Source organism: Alligator sinensis, unplaced genomic scaffold (genome assembly GCF_000455745.1).
Source record: "Alligator sinensis unplaced genomic scaffold, ASM45574v1 scaffold681_1, whole genome shotgun sequence".
Classification (NCBI taxonomy): domain Eukaryota; kingdom Metazoa; phylum Chordata; order Crocodylia; family Alligatoridae; genus Alligator; species Alligator sinensis.
In genome coordinates this window covers 473669-497190 of record NW_005842315.1, presented here as the reverse complement: position 1 = coordinate 497190, position 23522 = coordinate 473669, and the positions used below count along the sequence as shown (strand labels likewise).

Sequence of the window (23522 nt, the reverse complement as noted above, 5' to 3'; positions counted from 1 at the left end):
AAAATTTTGCCTGGGATACTGGTTCCTGTTACATTCTCTCCTCCAAAACAAAACAGGGACTTGAACCTGGGCTTCCTGCATCCCAGAAAGGTACATGAACTACCAGCCTGTTCCAGGGTCTTACGTTTTCTTTGTGAAAAACATGCAGACTGAAATTCTCACTCAAATGTCATACTCCAGGAACTCACGCTTTAAGAAAAATATACATATTTCAAGACTCTCAATAAAATCAGAAGATCTGATGACAAAGAGTTCTCTGTGGCTACAAACCACAAGTGAAATCTTTAGTGTTCAGTATCAAGGCTACAGCTAGTACCTCCAGCTCCATAAAAACAAGCCAAAACCATTTTAATGTGCCATTAGCACATGTTAATAGCTCCAGTTCCAAAAAGGCCAGCCATTGAAGAGTACAACAGACACATCTTTTATTAGATCCGATGTCCTATCCAGCAGAGGGCAGTGATACGTACCCATACCCAGGGCCTATTATTTATGCACTAATTACCAGTACATTAAAGTATGCAGAAAATTAAACCTGAAGATTAATAACATGTAAAGTAATAGATGTGAAAGACAAAGAATGAATGATGATAGCTGCAGAATAGCACAGGCACTTGCCATGACGACAGGCTTTTTTGCTTTTCTGATCTTAGCCTAGCCATGCAAGCCTCTGTTCAAGTGGAAACCTCTGTTCAATTAAAGATGTGTTTTGGGATCTCTTCCATGTGAAGCTTGTGCCGGTGCTTTTCCTGGCCCAGGTCTGAGTGAGATGTACAAGCAAAGAATCAGTGTTTTAGGAATGCAGTTTGGCTGATTGTATTTAGGAAAAGTTGTGTGTCCCATCAACAATGAGAACTGGAACTCTAATAATAATAATGCTGCATCCATGGTATCTTACACCAGGGGTAGGCAAAATACGGCCCACAGGCTTGATCCGGCCCGTGAGGCCATTCTATCCAGCTTGTGGGGCCCCTAAAAAATTTAGAAAATTAATATTGATCTGTCCTTGGTTCCTGTCAAAAATGACAGGAACCAGGGGCAGTAGGACCCAGGGGAAGCCAGGTGGGCTCCCACAACAGCAGGGCCCGCCCGGCCTCGCTGCCCCCCCCGAAGCCCCAGCAGGGGCTTCTGGTCTGGGACCACATGGCTGCCCTGGAGCGGGAACCTCAGGCAAGGAGGGGGGACCCTGGGCAGGAAAGGAGCCCAGGGAAAAGCTGAGCCTGGCGAAAAGTGGCCCCTCGCCCACCCCATGGCCCCTGCTCCCTGCTGCAGCTGCTTGCAGCTCAGGCAGGGCTGTCCTGAGCAGGCACAGGCAGCCCCAGGTGGGCTGTGAGTGGCTGCAGTGTGGGGCACCGGCCATGCGGCGGAGGCAGGGCCGCTTTTCCCACACTCAGCACCAGCTTGTAACCTGCCCCCGCTGCCAGCCTGGGCCCCGCACCGGCTCCGGGCTCGCTTGTCGGGGCGGCAGCAGCTGCAGCCCCCCCACTTGCCACGCCAGGCGGTGTTTGCTGCTGCTGCCCACCTGGAGCTCATGCACTGGGCAGCCCAGAGGTGGTAGTGGCAAACACTGCCCAGTGTGGCAAGCAGGGGAGCCACAGCGCAGCCCCAACGGGTGAGGCCGGAGCTGGCACAGGGCCCAGGCTGGCAGCAGGGCCTGGTTACAAGCTGGTGCTGAGTGCGGGGAAAAGTGGCCCCTTGCCCACCCCATGGCTGGCCCCCTGCACTGCAGCTCCTCACAGCCTGTGTGGGGCTGCCTGTGCCTGCTCAGGACAGCCCCGTGTGGGCTGCAAGTGGCTTCAGCAGAGAGCATGGCCATGGAGCAGGGGAAGGGCTGCTTTTCCCTGCACTCAGCACCAGCTTCTTCCCTGCCGGCAAGCACGGGGTCAGGGCTGTACACTGCCCCCTCCCACCCCCCACCTATACCGCGGGGCTGGAGGGCACTGGGAGTGAGCGGGTGCACAGGGCCCGCACCGGTGTCCCAGGGCCAGTGCCAGCAGGGCCCAGAGCAGGGTGGCAGGAGTGCAGAGTCCTGGCCGGCAGGGGCTTTATGGAGCCGAGCCAGCTCCCCCCTCTCCCTGCTGGTGCAGCCCAGCCCAGCTCCACAGACCCCTGCCAGCCTGTGCCCCACTCTGGGCCACACTGGTGCTGGCCCTGGGACATTGGTCCCAAGATGGTGACTGGGGGCAGGGCACCTGTCAAGGGGTGGGGCTACCCATGTGGCCCTCCACAGCTTGCCAAAACTAAGAAAATATGTTATATGTTAGGATCAAATAAAATTAGTAATGAAGTTCTCACCCTGCTTCCTTGTGATTTTAAAAATATGCAGTATTTGCAGTGAATCTTCACTTGCCAAACACATGCATAAAAAAAAGCATTGCTCCTTTTGGAGACTGCTAGACAGTTGGTAGGGTGGGGAACAAGGGGTTAACTTTAATTCCTTATTCCTCCTTTCCTGGCAGGGGTAGTCAGAGGAAGAGTGTTGGACTTGGAAGTAAGGAGGAGAAAGTACTTGAGAATTTCAACTATAATTCACTAGGTAGCTCCTGTGACCCCATTTGGGATTACAACCCACAGTTCAGGAGACTGCTCTAATAATGGAACAACTCTTCATCAAGCAGGATTATTTAAACAGCTGCTTTCCTCAGATTGCCAGGGCGATGTGGAAATTTCACACTGTTACCTGAGTCCAGGTTCTTCATTTCCCTCCTAGGGAACATGCATTGCAATTAAATATAAAGTAGATTGTCCTGATACTATAATGGGCTTTGCAGTTCTATAGAACCCATCTTCCAAGCACAATGCTAACTTTAAGGAGTGAAGCCTCAAAGCCCCTTTTATTTGAATACATGTTTACAGCCATTTCAGAGAAAGGAAAGTTAAGCCAAAGAGACATTAAGAGCAGAGCCAGTATTCTCAAATATGAGTGCCTAAAGCTAGGGTGCTTCATACATATATAGGAACCCAAGGGAGTAGCCTGATTTTCAGAAATGCTGGGCATGCACAGCACCAATTGAGTTTGATTAATTTAAAACCTTTGTTTCTCGTCAGGCACCCTAGATGCAATGTGTTGACCTAAATTGTATGTCTAATGCCATGTAATAATGAGAGAGCAAGGAGTAGGTATTTTTTTTGATCCCGTAATTTAACCATATTCCTTTATCCACTAGCGATATGAAGTCAGTAGGAAGTTGTGCCTCTGCTATCAATAGAAGGATCCAGGCCACTGCTGTGTCAACTGAGTTAGTTGCAGTAGCATTAAACTTAGAAATCAGAAATGGTTTAACCGAATGTCAAACACTAACAATTGCTGGCTAATACCGTATTCCAAAATCCTCCCTTAAACCCAACAGGTAGGAGGTGGCAAGATCCTTTATGGTCACAGATATGAAAATTGGACATTGTCTATCAAATGAAATCCACAATCATCTGCAACAAGGCTTAGACTTTAGTATGAAGAGTGAACAGCTCCTGGGGACAGTTCGAATTCTTCTCCCAATACACATCAGTCACTCAGTCTGCACTAGTTACATTTACTCTGCTCATATTACATTTGTTCCCAGCCTGCTTTCCCCTTGAAATCTGCCCCTAACACATACAAAGGATGGAAGCATGAACCTGTTTGTGACAGACAGCATAGCATGTACTGAAGTGGACTTCTTCATAATGGGCTTCTTTTATATACAATGGACTGGCAATATTACAGTAGAACAATCTCTTCTCTAATTAAAGCTGTCAGATTCCTCTTTTCACTTGGTTAGTTCCTGTTTGGGGAAAGGGTTAGGATTCTCTTCAGCATGTGTAATGAGAGGATTTAAAGAAAAAAAATAGACACGTTAATTTAACCTTTACACCCAAACTGGTGTGAGTGCTTACCCAGAAAAATTTAATCCTGTGCTCTATCCAATTTCCAAAGTGCTCCTGCTTTTCACTTCTCTTATTTCACTTCTGGGTTGGCTATAGCCCAAGGAGATCAAATCACCTCCCCAAGGTCAAAAAGTGTGTGTGTGACCCAGCCAGGATTAGAACCCAGAACCCCAGTTCTCTGCTCCGGGCAGCATTATTGATTTACTAGGAACTAATATTAATACTGCTGCCCTCCCTATCAGTACAAGTGTTCCTTACATAATCTCCATGAGACATTTAAGATCTTAGTCTGCAATTTTCAAAGATGACCAAGAGAGTGAGGTCCCCTCAACCTACTGACATTCTATGAGAGCTGCCTCCCTTGAAAACAGAGATCGTAGTGAAAAGCCTGGAACTTGAGCAAACAACGCAACCAGCAGTGCAACAGGTGCATAGGTGCTGAATACCTTTAAAAAGTGACTAATAGCCCAGCAGTTCCCTTCAGGCTGCCCTGCCTATTAGTTCAGCCTGCTTTGCAGTCACACTGAACTAGCTGGGACAGTGCACTGCAGGAGAATTCTAGCTGCATATCTGATGACTATGTGTGGTCTAATGGTCACAGGACTGGGCAACAGGAACCCCGGTGATTCAATCCCAGCTGTGGCACTGACTCACTGTTTGACAGGCTTTGTTAAATCTTTCCATCTGTGGGGTGAGTATAATGATATTCACCTGCCTGGCATGAGGATTAATATTTGTTAATACTTTGAAGATGGCAGGCATTATGTAAACGGCTAAGTGCTACTATTATTACTTTCTGGGATAAGAGACCAATGTTATGTACACCTATTAATAGGCATTTACAGTCAAGTGGTTTGAAAGGCTATGATCAGATATGTGTTATAATCAACCTTCATGTAACACCTTTCTTCCTGAAGGATCTTCCAAGGAAGGATCAGTCTGACCATGGTCTACAGATCATTTTCTGCACCACTGAAATGCAGGTAGATAGTGGGAGCCACTATGTACCAGTGCAAGCAACAGTCATTGGAGGTGGGCATGGTTTGAAGGTGGCAGCCTGGAGAACAGCTTTCCCAAATGATATCATCAGGACCATGTTTCCAGTTGACTGGGGGGGGTGCATCTACATGTTCATTAATGTGCAGTAGTTACTGCACATTTCTTTCATTTAGTACTTGCTTAATGAAGTACAAACTAAATGTATAATAACTACAAATGCAGCGCAGTAGCACCAGTGCACCATTTTTTAGTGACACTTACTGAGCAATAGCCTAAATACTGCACAGTAGCGTATTAGCATGGTTTTTGTCCGGCACACTACCGTTCAGTGTTATTGGGCTACTGTGCATTAAGTATCTTGTTTAGCTGCACCCTGGATGTAACTATTGAAGCTGCTTGGGCTTGCTTCCATGCAAAAGTTTTATCAGCCATACCAAGATAGTTATTCAGGTGCTGTTCTACAAGTGTAAACCTCCATGTGGACAAAAACTTTTCCCCATAAAGATAAAGCATGTGGACTGGATCCAGCACACAATGAGTTTGGATCCAGCCCATGGAGGCTGGGGGAGATCAGCAGCAGGGGCCACAGAGGGGTCTTTCCCAAGGTCCTTCTCCCTGCTGTATGCTGTTCTTCTCAGTGCATTCTTGTTCCATGCTCCACCTCTCACCTGTGTAGTCCCTGCTGATGACCCAGTACTATCTACCCTCACCACCAAATTTGCCCCCCAGCACAGCCACTGGCCATAAGGCTCCGTGGTACTTGGTGACAACAGTCAGCCAAAAATGTGGGGGTAGGGAGTGGGATGAGAGGAAGTGAAAGAGCAAGGAGTGCTGGGATGGCAAGTGAGGATTGGCAACCTGCAGCAGCAGCCAAATCCCAAACTGCTGCTCACCATTTATAAAGGTCACTAGTCTTTCTTAGATGACACAGAGATGGGCACCAGGACAAGAAAGCAGGGGGGAAGGCAGAGACACGTTAGAATGTAGCCTAGACACTGGTGTGAATAGTCCTACTCCCCAGGAAAATGCCATGGGAGCTATAAATCTTGATTCTGAGGTATTCTTTAGGACATTCAGGAATAAAGGGTTGTTTTGGAGGGTCCTAGGTAGGGCTATATCCTAGAGGAGAGTTGGGACTTGTGGAGTTCTCATAGGGTCACTCAGAAGGTGTTAGTTCTGGGAGGCAACTGATCTGTAAACTGTAGAAAAAAGCTTCCCCTGCCATTCAGGTGTTTGGTGCCAAAGCTGTGAAGACTGGTCATACAGACGCTTTGGTGATCCTACCCACCACCCACCAACTATAGAAGGCAGCAGTCACAAGAGAACAAGCAATGCTCCCTAGAATGCAGGAAAACCAGCCACCGATAACAATAAACCGCTTTTATGTAACGCTGCACCCCCTCAGGACCTCCGGGAGGTGAGTAAAAAGGATTACCCTCGTATTCACGGGTATTGTTCTATCATTGTGACTGTGTGGACACTGCTATAAGAATAGGTTATTTAAAGAAAGAGACATGACAAGGTAAAGTAACTTGGTCCATAGCACACTGAGTCAGGGGAGCTAGTACCACACCTGGGGATCCCTTAACTCCCAGTACCACACTGCTGCACCAGAGAAACCCTTTTGCACACATGCCATGTGTTTCTATGTGGATGGGAGAGAATGGACTTCCCCACATGCCCCTGTTCTGCCCTCACAAACTGATTCAGCTAGTCAAGAATCTGGGTACGGGTGACTGGGAGGGAGAGGTTAGCTCAGTCTCATCTTCGCCAAGAAGCATGAAGTGACTCATTCCTTGGGCAAAACATGGCATGGTTGAACCTGAGGTTCCAAATATGGTACAGCAGATCACATTGGGACACCAGGGTTTACCTAGCCAAATGAAAGAGGTTCATAGGTTCATAAACATTAGGGCTGGAAGGGACTTCACAAGATCATCGGGTCCAGCCCCCTGCTCAAGGGCAGGAAGTCAGCTGGGGTCAAGACAGAGAGAGACAATTCAAGTTCTATTAAATCCTATAACTTGATTCTAATCATGGTGTTGTAAAGGGGGTTTCAGACACAGGTTGCATCATAACGAGATGACAGGAGCATAGCAAGGGCAACCTGAATGTGTGATATAAATGAGGGCCTTGTAAAACAGGCAATTACCCTCACATGAACTGCATCAGTGAATCTAACCCCAGGACAAAGTGATCTGCTACTATTTCTTGCTGGTCTGGCATTCAGGGTTCTGCTATAGGAGGGTTTCTTGCCAAGTGCTATTTCTTATATTTTTCTTTGAAGGAGTCAAGCTGCAGTTGGCAGTATCTTTGATTGAGATTTATATATTTATCACATAAATTATATACATGATATATATAATTATATCCCTGTCACTAGGGATTCTGATGAGTCGTGACTAACCATCAGGTGTCTGCAGTGCTGCTGTGCAGTAATGCAGCTGGTTTTTTGGTGAATGCACTGATGTCACCTGTACCCTTCCTGTATTATCCATGGCTAATTTTTTACTATAAGAAGGAGCCGATTCTACCTGTTGGAAAGTAAAGACTTGTAATATGAGGACACACAGATTTATGGCTTCTCATATACACAGACAAAGCCAGTAGATCCCTAGAACACATGGGCCTAAAACAATCCTCTCCACAGAAGCACTGCGCTGTTCCTACAGGGAGAAACAATACGGGGGTGTCTAGGACTTCAGGGCTGTCACTGAAGTGTGTCACAGTCATCTAGTAATCGATAGTAACACTAGGTTTAAAACTCAGAGCCACCCGCTCCAAAATCACAGGCCCCAACTTACAGAAACCATACACACAGCTGAGCAGCTCTGATTTCATCTAAGTGTGATACAAACCCACACTGGCCAGTTCACTTGCTCCTCTACTTAAATAAGCTCATCCTTCAGTGGTAGGGATTTACAGGATTACTGGTCCTACCCCTATCACCCACTTTTGACTAATTTTAGCTTCTTGATTGTCACCATGCTGAACACCAAGGATCTGGAACTCAATGGCAACAGCCAGGCTAATTTCCTTTTTCTCCTGGAAACAAAAATCCTTACAGCCTGAGTTCTGGTGCAGCCTGTGTGGGGACGTAGCATACATATAAACAATCCAGGTCTTCAGAGTACAGAGAGATCGAGTTACTGGATTTTTCTGTAACATGGTATGTGACCATAGCCCCATTTCACCTCTTCCATTCTAATAATAAGCCCCAACATTTATACAGCCCCTGAAACCTTAAACCCAGACAAGCCACCTTACGTGACTTGGCAGCTATGCCGTCACATCTGTATACAACTAACCTACATGTCCTTTTACCAAAATGACACAACCAGATAACCTGGCTAATTGTGCATCACTGCTTCTCAGGAAGACATCCCTCTGTAGCTGCCAATCACAACCCATTTACAGCATGACTCACTCCATAATATATGCAGCTATAAAATATGCACAGTGCAGCTACCCACATGACAAGTGTACAGTATAATCTGAACCAATCAGGTCCTTGTTTATGATCTTTTCAGCACGGCAAAGACGACCTTTATTTTATTCTGATTTCTTTAAAATGCATGCATCCATGCAGAGCTCTGAGTTCATGGGGATACACCAGGCTGATGTAGGAGATTGAGGTTCTGTCTAGTGAAAAACTCCATTAACAAAAGGGTCTGTATCTTGGCAGCATCCCATGGAGTGGCTCTTTTAGTCCAAGTGGTAGAATCTTCTCCCTTTGATGCTTACAATCCCACGTGCAAATCCCATAGACAACTGTTGTATCTGTACACATGGAGCAATGGTTAGTTATTCATGAACAAGCTTTGTGACTAGGACCACTCCCTTGCATGGCTCATTTGCTAATCTTTGCATCTGCCAGTCATTTTCATGGGTTTTTCTCCTACAGTTTCCATCCTATCACATCAACATCCAGACAGAGCACCAGCATCACACAACTTCAATAGCTACCATACAGTTCATCCATATGAGGAGCTCCATTAGACGCAGCTGGAGCAGCATTTGTCCTGCTCAGTGTGTCTTTGCCATTTCCCTCCGCTGGTTGGAAGTAGCCCTCATCTGTAATTTGGGGAATGGGCCCATGCATCAGGTGGTTCTGGATTCCATGCACACTCTGGCTCCTAATTTAATAGCATGTAGCATCCCAAAAGCTGTGAATTCAATACTGCCATATAGAACAGTTCCATTTTTCATGTTCACAAGTGCTTGCAGGATGGTGGCTTGATGTAGATTTTTTTTCCTGATTCAAAAACATTAATGCCCTTTTGTTCTCAGTTCTGGTGAACCAGTTGTTCTCATGTACAAGTCATCAGTGGCTGTGGCAACTCTCCTGCATGCCAGATCTAGCACTCAGACCCACTTTACATACCAGGTTTTGTCATTTTAATCCAGTAGTTACAGTTTGTCATCTAACACTGTACCTTAAACCAGCCAGCATACCACCTGACTGCAGCTCAAACCTTGAAAACCACTAAACTATTAGCTCTATATGTTTTCAGTTATTTCCTCTTAAGTCGTTAAGATTTCTTTGCATGAACTTTTTCTGCCATGAATCTGAAATATTAAAAAAGCATAAATGTAAAATGCATTACAGATGAGCCTGAGCTTCCAGCACTGGATCTTGATGCAGAATAACTGACAGGAAAACAAGCTGTATTTTGTAATGTATGTTGCTAGTTTGTGTCTCCCTTTCCACAGCTCAGATCAGGCTTGCATGTAAAAGTTGCCAAATAATTCTCATTAAAAGGATGAACATATTTTCAGTGACATATGTCTGACTGACTTAACTTACTTGGCAAGGCATTGCAATCAGCAGTACCAAAATAATATACAGCTGGCAGCCTTTATTCAAACACACCTAGCAAGCTAAATTAACTTTAAGGCTATTAGATGATGGCCTCACCCTCCAGGAGCTTAAGGTCATCTGTAAATCCTTGAAGTGTTAACCACTCCCTTGGCCTTCCTTGCATTATATTCACCATGACATAGGTAGTTCCTCGTTCCTTAGACATATGCAATTCGAAACGCACTAGATGGCAAGTCACATGTGGTTGATCTCTGTTGCACTAGATTGATTTGTAACACAAAATGTGAGAAGCGTTTTTGTGAGTAGCTCACCACAAAAAATAGTCAACAAAATTATAACCAGAGACTTCCTTCCCCCTCAGAGATGAACCAGTGGGGAAGAAATCTCTGTGAAATTCCCCTTCCACTGAATAGCTCTGCTGCCTGTGTAGCATGGACCACAGACCATTACATATTGTACTTCCTACAACACCCTATCTGCCTACCCATTAGGAGCTGGATCCCTGTCAACCTCTCAGTGTTGGGTAGTAAAAAAGGAGCCATTGGGAGATCTTGACCTGCCAAAGCCCTAGTACAGTTCCATCCCTCCCTATTATTCTTAGTCTAGGCGCTCCCTTTCACTTAATAGGGGCATTGGTACAACCGCATGACTGGATGTGGGACACCATGTTATTACTGGGAATGCATGAGCACTTTCACAGTGTTAAGCACTGCGCTAACACAGTACAGAAGCCTGTGCCTTGAAGAGTTTCAAATAGAAGCACACCAGACAAAAGAATTCTTTTCATCCCTGTTTTACAGATGTGGAACTGAAGTGCAGAGTGAGTCACCCAAGTTCACACAGGAAGGCCGTGGAGGAACTGAATGTCAAAGAACTATCCCTGTGCCTTTACAGACAGAAAATCTGTCTTGCTTTGCCCCAGGACGGACTTAGAGAGTGCAGTGCTGGTAAAAGCACAAGACAGCCTCACAGCGGTTGCTATTTTCTGTTTTCACTGAGCTATTCAAGTTAGCTGCTGTTCCTGGCTCCCTCGTTTTCTAACTCGTAGCTTCTTCAGTTTCCTACTCTGCAAACATTGCTCCGGTAGCCTTCATTTGGAATTTGCTCCCTTTCATATGCCTGCTGCTTTGAGACCCGCAGTGCTCCAACAGCAATGCATTACATTAACAGATCTGTATTTACCACGAGCTGGTATTTTAAAGCCTTTTTTTTTTTAAATATGAAAACATAACACCTTCTCTTGCAAGTGCCAGCTGTTGTTGCAATCCCACAAGCTCAGCCCCCTCAGGAAAGGTTGACAATGTGACTCGAATTATGACAGCTAGGCCACTGTGGGGGTGTTTCTCTCTCTCTCTCTCAGTCTTATACAAGCAGGCTTTATTTATTTATATACTTCCTTGCTACAGAGACCTGAAATGGAGTCAGCAGCACAGCACAAAGGACCTCCTGGCTTGCAGGTCCGTTTGTTTTAACCCATAAGGGGAAACACCAAACACTAGACAAAGGAGAGGCAGCAACAGCTATTTCACACCCTCTTCTCCAGCCGGCGCTTTGGATTCTTCTTCTGGAAGGGTTTCAGGACACACACAGGCACACGCACGCTGGCAGGGGCGCGAGGCCAGCTCTGCCAAAGCAGCCTCTGAAAAAGAATGATTTTAAAGCTGACCTCCTTCCAGGGCTTTCATTTATCTTGACTCGTTTCAAAGATTCTGTTTTTTTGTTGTGGTTTTTTGTTTTTTTTTTTTTTAATACCAACGTCCCAACAGCTATGACCAACACGAACCATCTCCCAATACAGAAATCCCCTCCCCTTATGGGAAAGGGTTTTTGGGGTTCTCCATCCACTGTTGAACCAGGGTCATCCCTAGAGCTGAGGTACAGCTGGCAAAGGGGTTTGGTGGCATCTGGGGATTCGGACCTGAGCATGTGGAAGCTGATACTGGGGGAGGCGATTTCTATCCTGAAACAGTGTCTGCCACAGGGAACCCAGGTGACTGCGGGGCTGGTTTCCTATCCCTCTGGTTATAAATCTATGACCTACAATCCCCTCACTGTTTTCCCTTTTGTTGTCCCCAGCCATGAGCCACTCTACCATTTTGAAAAGGGGAGGTGCAGATATTGAGATGCTTTATCACATATAAAACAACACATTTTTCTCCAGTTGAAATAAGCTAGAAGCTGAACTAATACACTATGGGCCTAGGGCTGTATTATGGAGTTTAGGATTGAAGCAAAAACAGTGTCACGTCACTGGAAAGAGATCAGAACAACCTGCCAGGCTGTGAAGTAGGAGCTTCGCTCCCAGCAGACAGCAGCATGGCAGAACAAAGGCTAGCTTGACTAGTGGACCATCAAGACCATTAAAAAAAAGAGAAGGCCATTAACATCTGTGGAATGAAGTTTAGGAGAGATGAGGTAGACTATAATGAGTTGTGAAGTCACTTGACTCCCTCAGTGCTGCCTGACTAGAAAAACTGCCAGGCAGTTGGCATTCAACTTTGGGTGGCGCAGGAATCAAAGCCGGGTGCCAGTACACTGGCGCCCCTCGCCCGGATCCACCCCCGTCCCCACTGCTCAGGTGTCAGGTGTCCTGAGGGAGGCTTATGCTTTTCTGAGTGCACTGAGCTGTGCACACCCTGCTGCCACACTCCCCAGCCCCACGTCCCACGACCTCCACGGGCAGCTGGGGAAGGCAGGGAGGGCAGCTCCCCGAGCCCAGCGCCGGCGGGGAAGGAGAGGGGAGGGAAGAGGCGGCGCCAGCGCCCAAGTGTCCAGCTCCCCGCGCTGGTAAACAAAGCCACGTGTCCCTCCCTCCTCCCTCCTCCCTCCCCGCGGGGCCGGGCCAGCGCGGCTCTTCCGGCAACAAACCCCGCGCCAGCCCCGGATAAATACAAGCCGCGGCCGCTCCGCGCGCACAGCACACCCACGCCCGCCCGACGGGACTTGCCGCCGCTGCCGCCCGCCCGCAGCCATGCCCTTCCTGGGGCAGGACTGGCGCTCGCCGGGGCAGAGCTGGGTGAAGACGGCGGACGGCTGGACGCGGTTCCTGGATGAGAAAAGCAGCAGCTACGTGAGCGACCTCAGCAGGTGACGACCCCGGGGTTGCAGTGCGGGAAGGCAGGGGTTCCTGATGTTGGGGGCAGCGCGGGGTGCGCCCCGCGGGGTGGCTCTGGGCGCTCGGCGTGCCTCGCGCCCGGCGCCCGGGGTCTGGCATCAGCCTCCCTCCCACGCTGCGTGGCGAGCAGCTGTCAGCTGGGCCACGATGGATGGCTCCTGACTCCCCTCATTGGAGCCCTCGATGTTTCTTGGCCTGGAAAGGAGCAGAAAGCGCGTTGTTTTGTAGAAAGGCTTAACCTCTTGGAGCCCTCATCTGCTTGGTGTTTGTAATACATCACCCTTTTTTATCTCCCCATGCCAAAGAAAGGCGAGTTATTTCAGCGGGGATTAGTTGTGCAGGCAGGGCTGACTTTCATCCCCTGCCTGGTGGGGTGGTGGAGGCCGAAGACCAGAGGTTGCAGCCTGGCTGGCGGCGCTCGTCCCAGCGGCTTCTGGAACCGGACAGCGTGTCGTGGGTTTGTCTTTTTTTTTTTTTTTTAAGAACCAAAATGAGGAAAACGGGCAGGATCTATTTTTAAACACTGGGGCCTTTGTTGTGTGTGTTTTGAAAGCATAGCTGACGTCAACTTGTTATGGCAGGCGCTCCTGGTTGATGGCTCTGGCATAGCCTTGAACTTGGGCCATTAAACAGAGGTCTGCTTTTGTTTATAAAAGCCTCCCATGCACAAAGATAGTGAGTTGTTTTAACTCTGCTTTATATATACTGTGAAGGAACAATATATTTTTGAAAGCCATGTGGGACGTGAAACTTAACCCTCCCTCCGCTGTCTCTGTTGTGCCCCGTGGAGCCCTGGGCTCTCCGCGCATGTCTTTTGGTCGTGCTGGTCTCTCTTTGCAGCATGAGAGATTCATGCCTTTTGCATCCTGCCTGGGAGGAGAAGTCGACCTCAGTTACCATGGCTAAGGCCAAGCACAGCAGGAGAGGACAGTGCGGCATCTGGAATTTATTTACCCTGGAAAGGTTGGCTCGGGCACAACATCTTGCTTATTGTGAAGTCCTCTCCTCACTGAGTGATCGGGGTCCGGTATCCTTTACAAGGTCACATGATTAATCGGTCAGAGGCTTGTGATACTTTAGAATCCGGTGTTTGGTTGAGTTTTAGGCAGCCACAGCAATGAACCAGGTGTCCACAGAGTGAAAGGAAACTTGATAATCTAGGGACAAATTTAGTCCTTCTGAGTATCTTTGGGAAAACACCTGCTTGGAACAGGGCTGAATTTACTCCGTGACTTTGCAGATTTTATCCTGAGGCTTTTAAATCTTTGCCACCCCTGTGAACTTGAGCCCCGGGTCCAAGGACCCCATCGTAACCAGTTCTGTGTTGCCTGATCTCATGCTGTGGAGTACCAGTGAGTCATCTTATCTGCTGACGTTTCTGTTCCCAGTAGAGTAAGCATATAAACAAAGATGTAACGTCTATTGAAGATGGGGATTAATAGGGCTTCTGATTTGGGTAAACATGGTGGGCCTGACTTTCCAGCTGCCAGGGGTGCAGTTCCTACTGACTTTGGAAGATACCTACATTCACTGATGAAGACTTCTTGGCCCACGTGGGTTCTGTACCATTTCTGGGCTGTCACCCAAGTGTGCGAAGCTCTGCCTTCCCATGAGATGATAATCTACAACTTAAATCAGAGAAGGGGGTGGATTGCATTCAGGGACCCACTGCACTTTGGAAAAGTATGCAGCAGCATCAACACACAAGCCTTGACCCTGCTTGCACCAAAGAAAATGTCAAAGCTGTCATTGAGTCAATGATGCAGGATGGGTCCCTGAAAATCATCTGGACCACTGCCAGCTTTGCTGGGAAACTTCTGTAATATCCCTCCCCCTCTTCCAGAAGAATATATGTCCTAAGACTTCCTGGTTCATGAGAAACACGATGCCTTTGCAGCTATTAATCTTTCACAGATCGTAAATAATGTTCCTTGTGTAGCTTGATGACTCTGAATGCAAACAAAATGTTCAGGCAGTTCAGCTGTTTACAGTGCTGCAGAGATGATAGGCAGGGAGACTTTGGGTGTGATGATTGCCAACGGCCAAACTGCTCGTTCCAGAGCTAGGCTCTTGATGCAAGGCCACCCATTGTCCTTATCAGAGCCTAGAGTGAGGGTTATGTAGACCATGATCTGGACTGAAGATGGGGGTGGAAATATTTCTTTGCACACAATCATGATGAATGTCACTGAAGCTGGCATACAGTAAGCATGATTCGTCTGTGACCTGCAGGCAGAGTGGGGTCTCCCAGTGCAGCAGATGTTCGTGTATTTTTGTGAGCTCCACCAAAAAAGAAAGCTTAGAATCCAGAATGTCTGCCGTGCACCTAGGAAGAATGTCAGACCTGGTAAATGTAATGGCTGTCGACTGTAGAGTAATGAGCTTGGTGCCTTCCTTCAGTTCCTTCTGTGGATTTTCATGCCGGATCAGACTCAAGGTCCATTCAGTCCACAGTCCTGTTTGACAGTGGAGTAGGCAGATGCAGATGGTTATCCCAAACTACCCCCAGCCCTCCCCAGTTAGATTTCATCAACAACTGCTGTTACGAAGATCTCTGATTATAGAGGCATTGGGTGTCAACTCTGGAGTCAGGGGTGGGTTGAGATTAAAGGCATAATGCAGGACTAAGATCCCTCTGTTCCACGCTCCAGTGACTGAGTTTAATCTTGGTGTCTGGCACGCTAAGCAGTAGGGATGGTTGCACACTCTGTAACTTTCTTCAAAAGTTGTAACTTTTTTTCCTTTAGAGGACTTTTTTTTTTTTTCCTCCTCCCACTCACTCACTCACTAAACCACTGCAGCTCGGCCTTCACATGCAGGCTAGCTCCCATCTCTGACACAGAGCGCTCTTAGCCAGCTATCAGGCACCCCATCTGAGTTGCGCCAGTGAAATCCTCGGGGCAGCCTGTGAGCTGCGTCTATGTGAATCCTGACAACATGACTCATAGTTTCATAGTTTCTAGGGTCGGAAGGGACCTGAACAGATCATCAAGTCCAACCCCCTGCCTGGGCAGGAACGAGTGCTGGGATCGTAATACCCCAGCCAGATATCTATCCAACCTCCTCTTGAAGACCCTGAAGATGGGGTCATTAACTCTGCTCTTCACTTAAGATGCTGGAAAGCTTAGGAGGAAAATGAAGCAGTGCAGGGCTTTGAGGTGCGCTCTGAAAGAGGTTTTAGTGTCAGAGTGGTTGTGGGGAGCCTCCAATTCTTTCCCTTCCTCTGTGTTCAACCTACTGATGCCTCAGGTTCCTGGGGGAGTTCCTCTTCCCACTGTTGGACCCACTCTGGACCAGTATGGATGTGTCCGAATAGAGCCCCTCCTGTGGTTTGCTAGAGGAAGATGTTGCTTTGGGAGTAAGAGTTTGCCTTGCGCAACATTAGTCACGTAGCTCCAAACTGACCCGTGGAAGAAGAGGAAGCTTCTGTCACTTGGTCTCGCTGCACAGCCAAGTGCTGTGGAATTTGGAGTAGCTGATAGCAAACCTTCCCCATGTTCGTGTGACCTACTACTACCCTCTCTCTCCCCCCGGTTGCAAGCAAGCTTAGGAAAAGGAATACAGCCAGCGGACCTATATTTAGTGAGATTCTCTGCGTTTTGTTCTCTTTTGAGATAATGTAAAATATCTTTAAACGATAAGCCCTTGGAGCGTGCCCTGTAATGGTTAAGCATGAACTACGTAGGGCAGGAAGCAGCCTGACATCTTTGTCTACTCAGACGAGACTGCTTATTTATGCGCCTCTCGGGCAGGAAACTCGGCACATATTGCAAAGCTGTTATCTGAGCCCTGTAACCATCACGAGTCTAGCACCTGACTAGGAGCAGGGACAGGTGCAAAGGTGCAGGACCGAAAAGCAATGGTGACAAAGCAAAGAGAAGGAACAAGCCTGGACTTTCAAATAGGACAGTTTTTTTAAAACCTCCCTCCTTCCCCATGGCAGCTTGTATCCCCCCAGATGGGGTATTTGTTTGCTTTTCCTCGAGCTGCCTGCCAGGGTGTCTCTGCTGTCCCTGGCACCAACTCTCTGACTGGTGTAGTGCCTTTTCCACTGCTGCTTACGATGACGTGAGACTTCCCTCTCCCTGCTGCTCGCAGGGTCCTGAACAGCAGTGCTGACACTGTCCCTTCTCCATTTCATGCTGCTGCTTGACACTCTATAGAGTTACACAAAACATTTAAAGGCTTGATCCAAATCCCATTGAAGTCAATGGGTATCTTCAAAGGTTTGACTCGATGCATGTTTTTGAGATGATAAAAGCTCCTGTCCTGGTTTGTTGCATCCCTCTGTTACATGGTTAGTACAAGTAAACAAATGGATGCATAACCTTTCTAAATAGATGATTTAGCCAGAGATCCCAGCTGATAATGCCCCCCAGTTAGTTGTCTGCAGAGTTGTGGAGACAGCCATCCAAACATGAGCTGGTGGTTTGCTTATGTTTACAAGCATGCAAGCTGGGAGCACATCTCTTCAAAATAAATTTCAAATCTTGAAGAAGCTGGCTGTTCGGTTCCCCTCCCAAAGCCCTTTTATTAACTGGCATGAGGATATTATGGCCTGCCACTACAGAGTGAAAGCTTTGGGCACTCTGGTTCTGCATCTTCATAGGCGTGTGGATTGTGCTTTGCATGAGCCTCTCTGAAGGAGTTCAATCCCAGTTAGCCACAGCAGCTGGTAGGAAGAGACCACATCAAACCAGGAGAAGGTTAAAGAGAGGACAGAAGTGCTGCAAGGTCATGAATTTCATCATATAACACATGCTGTTTGTGTGTTTCTGTTTTTATAGGTGTGTATGTATAACACGTATATAGGTACATTGTGTGTGTGTGTGTAAGTATTACTTACCACAAAAATCTAAGCATGGAGGGTACAAAACCCTTAATGAAAAAATATATCTTCAGATTATTGTTACTATTCATTTGTGAATTCTAATCCTACTTCTAGTTCTTTCCAGAATAGCACTAAAATGCACTGTTTGTAGGTGCAAAAATGGACATGGTTTACAGGGACCAGTTTTCTGGGAAGAGTAAAATGGTTTTTGCAGTTAAAAAAAAAAAAAAAAAAAAAAGCCCCAGACCACAAAATAAACAGAATCTCTGCGTTGTCATTCACAGTTACTGCAAAAAGGAGGACCGCAATAAGGAGAATCTTTTCACCGGCATGAACTATGATGTTGCTGCCAAGAAGAGAAAGAAGGACCTGCTGAATAACAAAACCAAGATTCAGTGTAAGACAGCCGTTTGGGTATTTTTAAAACAAGTTGTTGGAGGAGGGGAAAAATGCTGCAGTGTGTATATTCTTGCATAAATGTCAAGAAGCCTTCCAGAAACCTCTTGAGTCTCTTGTACCCATGTGTGACTTAAGTAGAGAACTTGGATACGTTTCTTAATATGAAGATTTATGCCCCTGTTGTTAATCCCTGCTCCAAGCATTGGTGCTTGTTGTGTTCAAATTTTTGTCATCTGTATTTGGCAGAGGAAGACTAATTTTTTCCTATGGTACATTCAAGTGAACCAGTTCCAATTTTTTTCCCCCCTGTAGACTTCTTGTACACAGCAGACTGAATGTTACTCTCTCTTCCCTATACACATTTATACGAACAGAGGCAATAAGCCTGAATGTAAATTTGGGCCCTCACTGGCCATGCAAAGCACGTGGGGGGCAGGGAAGATTCTGGCCTGCTCTAAATAGTGGAAGATTTTAACTCAAGTCCACGTGCAACTTGGGCTCTTATCTCTGTGCCCAGTATGGGTGGACCCTGGGGAAAGTGCACAGATGAGTGTCTGCCTGGGTCTGACTGGAGCATTGATAGCTACATTTGTAAACTTCACATGCGCAGAGAGGAAATGGTACTGTGAGAATCATCACTTGGCTACCTTGCAACCCCCAGGGTTTTACTAATCTCTGCCAAAATTGACTCCCAGAGGTGTATTTGATTCAGTCTGCAGTGTAAACAAAATTAAACATTACTTTGACACTCTCTGACCAGATTCTGCCCTTGGTCACTGACTTAAAGGCCTGACTTGAGGATCTGCACATGTGCAATGGAAACTTGGACCTGTCCCTTAACTTTTGTTTCCTAACATAAGGGCATCTGTATTTGCATCCTCTATGCTGCATTACATGTAGTATTCTTCTGCACTGAATCCCGTCTTCAAAGATAAAAACTGAGAGTTTAAAGTTGCCTTTATCTTTAAAGATACTCTTAAAGATAAGGGGAAGATAAAAGCATGGTTTGCCCTTAAACATCTTTGCTAAGAAATGGCCACTGTAAAATGCATTGAAGAAGGGAATGGGATAGGACAGTGCTGAGTGGGTTCCTGAACTCCTGTAGGTGTTGGGAAATGATGCAAAGCAGGAGAGCAAAGATGTTAGTGTTTTTGTATTTTTAATTTACTCCCATTATTCATGTTTGAGTGGGATGTCAAAAATATGGCAAACTCGGGCCTAAAAATTTTTACATGCAGGTAAAAGCAGTTTCTTGTGGGCCTCTCCTCTGAATGCCTAAGCTTACCACTATAAATGCTAGAGTGCCTCTGAGTCTTGTGACATTTTTGCTCAACTTTATACTTGGCATTTAATCCAGACACTGTAACCAAGGTAGTAAATATGTAATAAAATCAATAACAACAAAACCTGGCTGTCAGCCTCTCTTATGGGCTGGGAGCAAAGCAAGTGAGGTGCTGTGGTAGATCTGCAGTATGTAGATTATTAAATACAAAGAGGCTTGGACTGTATCAGTGAAACGCATGCCCTTTCTAGGATTCTCCTTCTGTCAGATGAAGGATTAGGGAAGCAAAGCAACCCAGAAGGGCCTGATGGTGATCCTGGTTACATCAAAAAATTAATACCAGTGGAGATGATGGAACTAGCACGAGACCAGAATTGGGCTTCATCTTTTTACAAAGTTAACTTTTTATACATTAACTGAAGAAACTGTCTGTCTTCCTTTTTTAACAGACTTCCATCAAGAAAAATGGATATATGTTCACAAGGGAAGCACAAAAGAAGTGAGTACCCTCTTGTTTTATTTCCCCATGCTGGTTTTTCCAAACACTGTTAATGGGTCAGACCTCTTGATGTGTATTTTGTCATAGCAAAATTGTAACAGTTAGGTCAGCGTTGTCAACTGGGAGTATACCGCCACCGCTGTGTGGCTGCCGTGCGCCACTGCCACTTCATGTTTGGCTGCCGGGGGACCCCCTCCGCCTCCATATCCAGAAGAGGGTACTTGCCAGGATGGGTATGCTCCTCAAAAAAATGTTGAAAACCCCTGAACTAGATGATCTGGCTTGTAATTTGTCTTGCAGTGGTGATTACAGGCCATAATTGGGGATCAGGCCTCCATTGTGCAAAATGCTATCCATACTTTAAAAAATGACTTTGCTTACCTACTGGTAAACCAAATAACATCCTTAGCTTTTGCCCTGTTCGTTCCTAGTATGAACAAACACTACACGCCAATTCAATTGCATGCATGGGGAGGAGTGGATATAAGAAACCACTCTGACTTTATTCTGCCTATGACCATAAATTTGATATGTTGGTATAGAACATGTAGTCCTGTCTCTGTCCAATAAAAAAACGACAAAGCTTTGTGCTTCTCATTTTCTCAGCGTCACGGCTACTGTACCTTGGGAGAAGCTTTCAATAGACTTGACTTCTCCAGCGCTATTCTGGATTCCAGAAGGTTCAACTATGTTGTTAGGGTAAGTATAAGGCCAAGACTGACTTCACTGTACCCTCTTATGAAGAAACAAATTGTTGAGGTGCTTGACTAAGCACAGAGTGAGGTCAAAACTAGAAAAACTATGCTGTGCTCTTCCACAGTGCAAGGGGGAGACTTTGGGACCAGTTAAAGCATCTCAAGATATATGTCCATCTGTCAATTCCCTGCACAGGCCAGATAGATCCCACACAGCCTGCTTGTGGATATACTGGCAGTGGAGGGCCTGTGTAGAGGAGTGAAACAAAAGTTGCACATCTCCAGTTTTCCTATCTCATTCTGTGCCGGAAAGCTGGTGTGGTGGTGACTTGTTTCTGAATTTTTGATGGGGTATGTGCATGTGTGTGGTGGTGGTGGTGGTTTTAAGTCATCTGTTCAGTTTCTTTTTGAAATGACTTGACTGTCCTTAGTCCAGATATCACTGAGCAGGTCTCCCCAACTCAAACTGCCATTTTCTTGGCAGTCTGAGCAATGAGGCCATGGAAACTTGCCTAACTCAAGACTTTGGAAGAGGATCCATTCATCTCGTAGTTGAAACTCTATAAAAGGACATTGTAAATTTGTAATGTTGATGCCTGTGCTCCAGGTTTATCAGCCCCTCTCCCTAATGAACACTAACTGATGTACCCCACCACCAAAGTACAGTTATAAGATATGATGGAAAAAAACTTGGGGGATGCTGAATGCCTCGAGTGCAGTGGAATAGCCTGTGCACTGGAACACAGGCTATTTGAGACGCAAGTGAAGATTAAGGATCCCTGAATGTCCTATTTACTAGTCCATCAGTGACCCATTTGAGAAGGTAAAAGTGAGAAGTGGGGGGGGCATGAGTGAGATGAGCAGAGCTGAATATCCAGGAGTCACTGCCTATTAACTCTGAGGAAACACAAACATGACTGTAGTTCCATGGACAGCTCCAACAAACTGGTTCTTCTGTTATCTCTGCACAACCTCTTCAGATAGAAAAGGACTCCTAGTACTACACTTCTACGTTAGATCCTTGTGCAAAGCCCATATACGCAGACCAAGACTTCTTCTCTAATTATCAGTGGTCCAAGAATAACACTGCTCTTATACCAAAGACCTAAAACCAGGGAATGCTTACATGCACATTAACCACAGGTTAATCTGAAATTTCAGAATGTGTTTATCAAAGCTTGGAATTTGATCAGCTAAAAAAAAAAATCTTGAATTAACTCAAGGCTCCTCTTCACACATCATCACCAGATGATCATTGATGGAGTACAAGCTGTTTAGGTTTTAGGTTCTGGGGCAAGCAGAGTCTTTGCTGTCACACTGCTTTTACTCAACTGTTGGAAAAGAGTTGGCCAAAAAGATGATTCAGAATAAGTTTAGCCTTGGATCCTGCACCTGTTGGGTGGCTGGGTATAGGCCAAGCATTCCAACTTCATCTAATCAAAACCTCTTATCTTTCTGTGCAGGATGGAGGTAGTGATTGTTACTTGGTATTCTCTATAGCTAACCTTTTTTTTTTTTTTTTTTTTTTTTGTCCAGCTGAGCTACTGTTAACTTTTATAAAAGACAGTTTAGTCCCCTTTTTCCTTTAGACTCCCTGCATAATGAAATCGCTATGTTTGTCTGTGCTATCCTCCACATAGCATGCAGCAAGCCACCTATATAAAAATTTAAGTGAGACTTTTTTTTAAGAAACATAAGATGGAATTAAATTTTGGTGATCAACTGAAGCTTCTAGAATGACAGACCCTTATGGGCTGTCTTCCAACATGATCATCTCCAGTGTTCAAGTGTAGACATTGTTATTTGAAGCTTCTGTGCAAGTAGAAAAACAATAGTACAGTGACCAGATCTGTAGCGTATCTCTGGTGTCTAATGCTTTTAACCACACACTACCACTGTGTAGGGCAGAAATCAAAGAACTGTAGTTGAGGGGCAGAGGGTACGTGTAAATTTAATGTTAAGCTCCAAAAGTGATTTTGGTTCCTGTTTAGGGTTTGATTCTGAACTGATGAGCCATCCATTAAGTAGCTGGTCAACTGAAGTTTTAGTCATGGTCAATTTATTTTCAGGGTGTTGCTGTATAGCAGTGTAAAGACACAAGCGGAACAAATTGTGGCACTTTTAGATTCTTCTCACCATCCACTATCGCAGATTGGCAGAGGTAGCAGCCTCTCACACTAAAGTCGGTAGGCGTTCTTGTTTCTTTGACTTGCCTTGCATCCAAGCTGTGAGATTTGATCAGTAGTTTTAAGAACACGGCATAACCTGGAAGCATGAATCTTAAGCTGGCTAGCAGTTTGGCAGGTAAGACCAGTTAAATCTAGTCTTATGCTGCAAATATATAAAACTGACTTGGCCAATACAAACTTTTCACTTAAGTCAATGGATAGTAGCTCATAAAACACCACGTGCATGGTTTGTTTATGAAATGTCCTGCCTGGACATAGAGTTGCCTCTTGGGTTTTGTTTGATAGTCCTTAGCGAAGCAGGGAGATGCTCCAGAGCACGTAGATGAGCAGTCCATCACACAGAACACGCCCTGACTGTTGCACACTAACTCCCCCCCTTTTTCCCATGGCTAGAGAAGTACAACTCCATTAGCCCCACACATTTGATCAATAGCATAGTGTCAAATGCAAATGCTTTCCAAGTGCCACTTCACAACTGGAGTAGGGAGTGAAGGTGCAGGTGGCCAGGGAGAAGTTTAAAATGCTTCTCTTTGTATCCTGGAAACTTCATTTATAAGCATTGTGGACTACTAAACAATATAGCTTTCGAGTGCACTGGGAACTCCCCTGTTAACAGCCCAGCTGTTCATATAGAGCCTTTAGCATATCTGCTTTGCTTGCTTTTTGTAAAACTTATGAAAAACTCAGCATTCAAAAGCCTACCCAAGGTTCCTACTTCTGTCTCCTGGATCTTGCTACTAGGTATGTCTGTTTGGGTAAAACCTGAAAATCCTTTTGCTAAGCTCATGCATCTTGCAGGAGCACTAACAACTTGTTTTTGAGCCAGG

The 23522-nt window shown here is 46.0% G+C and overlaps 1 protein-coding gene and 1 long non-coding RNA gene across 2 annotated transcripts in view; one reads left to right on the top strand and one right to left on the bottom strand.

Annotated features, from left to right (window-relative positions):
* Nucleotides 1–7462: 7462 nt before the first annotated feature.
* Nucleotides 7463–12137, bottom strand: LOC112551057. Its single transcript, XR_003095185.1, has 4 exons — nucleotides 11957–12137; nucleotides 11096–11324; nucleotides 9782–9944; nucleotides 7463–9432 (listed from the first exon to the last, which is right to left on the bottom strand). It is a non-coding gene; the product is annotated as an uncharacterized LOC112551057 (long non-coding RNA).
* Nucleotides 12138–12512: 375 nt separating this feature from the next.
* Nucleotides 12513–23522, top strand: part of FBXO32 (F-box protein 32) — a 28774-nt gene continuing 17764 nt past the window's right edge. The window contains exons 1-4 of the mRNA XM_006028450.3: nucleotides 12513–12772; nucleotides 17916–18028; nucleotides 19762–19811; nucleotides 20418–20510. Coding sequence (XP_006028512.1) covers nucleotides 12657–12772; nucleotides 17916–18028; nucleotides 19762–19811; nucleotides 20418–20510 — 372 coding nt within the window. The 5' untranslated portion in view covers nucleotides 12513–12656. The remainder of the gene's footprint in view (nucleotides 12773–17915; nucleotides 18029–19761; nucleotides 19812–20417; nucleotides 20511–23522) is intronic.